The sequence below is a fragment of the Buceros rhinoceros genome, unplaced genomic scaffold (genome assembly GCF_000710305.1).
Source record: "Buceros rhinoceros silvestris isolate BGI_N320 unplaced genomic scaffold, ASM71030v1 scaffold24804, whole genome shotgun sequence".
Taxonomy (NCBI): domain Eukaryota; kingdom Metazoa; phylum Chordata; class Aves; order Bucerotiformes; family Bucerotidae; genus Buceros; species Buceros rhinoceros.
Genome location: NW_010410345.1, coordinates 10,408 through 13,639, shown reverse-complemented (window position 1 = coordinate 13,639; position 3,232 = coordinate 10,408). Strand labels below are relative to the sequence as shown.

Sequence of the window (3,232 nt, the reverse complement as noted above, 5' to 3'; positions counted from 1 at the left end):
GCTGAAGAGCCCAGCGCTTCACCCCAGAATGCCCAAGGTGCTCTCACGGGTGCCCAAGGCTTCACGCCAGCCCCGGCTCACCGCGGGCTCAGACACGGACCCTCCATGTGCATGGGGCTGTTGAAAGCACCGGCTCTGCCCGGAGCTCTGCATCTGGGGCACCAAAGGAGTGATCCTGGCCCTTGCCCAGCGCAGGGCAGAGGGGCTGCCCCTGCCCTGCGGAACCGCTGCTGTGCCTGTTCTTCCAGGCATCCCCTGCCTGCTCCGCCACCGCCCTCAGGAACAGACCCTTCCAAGGAGCCAGGGCAGGTGGGCACTTGGTCTGCACTTGGGCCGAAGTCCCCCAAAGGGACGAGACTGCCGCTTCGACAGGAGCTGTCTCAAACGCTGCCTGGAGGCTTTGGCACTTTCCGCAGCTGGAAGCGCTGCCAGGGCCGAGCCTGTCATCCCTGCAGGCCCCTCGGAGTGCGAGCTCCTGCAGAGCTACTGCACAGTTGTAGAGCCAATACTGAGAATCATCCCGGGGTAATTAATCTCACTAGAGCAATTAGTGAAGCTACACAGGCTCAGCCCAGAGGTCCCTCTAAGTTCAGTCTCCAGCCCCGATGCTGACAGGAGGGGTGGGGACAGGGTAACCACTACCCCCAGGCTCCTCCCAGCTCCTGGAGCCCGGGAATGGAAATATCCCTTCCAGAAAGTAATAAAAAAAAAAAGGCTTTCCCCCCCGTTTGATTTGGTCCAAGAAAATTGTGCTTCAGAGAGCAGAAAAAGCACCAGCAGCCGTGGCCGGCTGCAGCAGATGCTTTGTCTCCTCCCGATCTGCAGGAATATGCTTTAAAATCCATTTCATTTAACCTTTCCTTCTCCCAGTTCCGCTCTCCCTGTGGCCAGGCACTGGCACAGAGCAGAGGCAACTGCTTGGGGTGGTTCCAGCTAAGGGACAGCAGCGTCCTGTCCCAGCAATCCCTCTGGAAAAATCTCCTGAACGTTTCTTTAGCACTGCTGGCTTTTAAAACCGCTCCGTTCTCAACCAGTTACTGCTCTCAGGGCAACACTGAACCCCCCCTTCCCTAAGGGAACTTCATCATGGTTCAGCGTTCAGCGAGGCTTGGAAGCTTGAAGCAAAGGAGGATGGAGCATTTTAGGATCTCTGAGGAGACACAAAGCTCTCAGAGCCGGCGGTGGTGGAACGGCCCTGGCCTGGATGGAGTGGGGACACCACTGGCTGCTGTGTCCTGCTCACAGGGGCTCTGCCTCCCCATGCCCACCAGTTACTCTACACCCAACCTCTCTGAGCTGACCATACCCTTAACGCCCTGGTCTCTGTTCCCAATTTCACCCTGTCAACTCAGCACCTCCCTCAGAATGCAGAGAACCCGAATGAGTGAGACCGCTCCCCCACCCCGTCACGCGGGTGCTGGGAGGAGGCCGGTCCAGAGCTTGAGCCCCCCGTTGGAACCTCCTATGTTCAAATCTACACAGTACCAGCCACAGTCCCATCACACACTCGTTATCGCTGCTGTCGGTAACGGCCGTGGGGAAGCGCTGGCATCCAGCCACCGAGCAGCTCACAGCCCAGAGCTGTGCTGGCCAGGAGGTGTGGAGGACTCTGGCTCCTAGAAGGGATCTCCCCACCCACGCTGGATCCTGTGTTTGCCAGTTCTCAAGATCAGGGGCTTCCAGGTGATGCCTGGTGTAGCAGTTACATGAGTTTCACCACAGCGTCTGAATAGGAGCTGGAAAAACCCGAAGGTAGGTGGCAAACCAAGCCGAGGATGTTCATGGATTCAAGTATTCTCACTCCTGTAAAATTCGCCTGAACTCAAAAGGGCAGATTATGTAAACTGGAATCACCTGAAACTCTGGCCTCAAACCAACAGCCAGAGCACAGCCCCGGTCCCGGGACCGTCTGCACCTTAACATCAACGTCTGGCATGAAGGGGAGGAAGAATCGCTGTAATCAAAACAGAGCTCTGAAGTCTTTGGCTGTCTGTGGGGCGTTGGGGCGCTGTGTTTAGGTCTGCAGGTATGGCTTTGCTCTGTGCAGCCCTTCCTTCAGGAACTGGAGGTAAGTTGCAGTTGATGGGTCTTCAAAATTGGTCGAGAAACTAAAGATGTTACTTTCAACATCTTCAGGCTTCATAGAAGTAATGTCCAGGAAGTGGTTGGCATTGATATGGTGAACCTGGCAAAGAGAACAGACTTTAAAGTGCTGCCTGTCAAGTGTCAAGAACTGCTGTTGTTCTTCCAGTTCCAGGTGAGGGGGCTGTCGGGAAGCAGAGCAGAGCAGAGCTGAAGTGTGTGGACTTGCTAAGGACTGATCTGCTGTGATCAACTTGGGGAATCAAAAGGAAGGTAAATGTGCTCGAAGGTGCTGGTAAGAGAGATTCTCCCAGGCATGAGCACAGGGGACCGTAGGAGCAGGAAACAAGCTATGATGGCTTCCCAAAGGTCACCGACTCCAACCAGGGACAATGTGGACTCGCAGGCAGTCGCTGGGTTCCAGTCTCATCATCCCCTCCCCGCCCAGAGCGGCTGTTGTTCTCTCTCTGAATAAAAAGCCATTTGTTTCAGCTCTTTTTTGTCTGCCTGCCACAGCCCTCCTGAGAGCATGGCCCCGCGAGGGATTACGGCCCCACGAAGGCTCGAGGAGCTGGCAATGGTTGGGGGAGCGGACCCTGGAAAGGGCATATTCTGCTGGGAAGAGCCCTGCCCAGTGAAAGGGTAAGGAACGCACCACCGTGCCGTTGGGGAGGCAGATGATCATCTCCACTGGGAAGCTGTATTTCTCCAGGTGCAGGTCAGCCAGCTTGCTGTGGAACTCATTCTTTCTGTTGCTCTGTAAGGAGACGCCAAAGAAACGTGTTTGCATGCACCAGAACTAGCAGAACAGCGTGGGAGAAGGGCACCGAACACAGGAGGCAGGAAGGGACCAAAGAGACACTTTGCAGCACGGTGGTAACTGGTTCCATTCCACCATCTGCTTCACTATTCCGTTTCAGTCTCCCTCTCACATTCTGGCTGTAGGTTTTCTCACCAAACATAAAGTATAAAATATTAAATAATAAAATAATAAAACCACCCCATCGCTGGCAGCTCCCAGGCACACCAACAGCTTGACCCCAGCTTTTCACAGGCTCTAGCTTGGTGACTGACCCCAGCTGACAGCACAGGTCCAGAGACAGGCCCGTAAGCGGGGAAAGGAGCAATCAGGAGACGCAGGGTTCGGACA

The 3,232-nt window shown here is 55.4% G+C and overlaps 1 protein-coding gene across 1 annotated transcript in view; it reads right to left on the bottom strand.

The window, feature by feature from the left end:
- Nucleotides 1-2,014: 2,014 nt before the first annotated feature.
- SEPN1 (selenoprotein N, 1) overlaps nt 2,015-3,232 on the bottom strand; it is a gene marked incomplete at its 5' end in the record, with an annotated part of 8,803 nt that continues 7,585 nt past the window's right edge. The window contains 2 exon segments of the mRNA XM_010135592.1: nt 2,015-2,185; nt 2,738-2,839. Coding sequence (XP_010133894.1) covers nt 2,015-2,185; nt 2,738-2,839 — 273 coding nt within the window.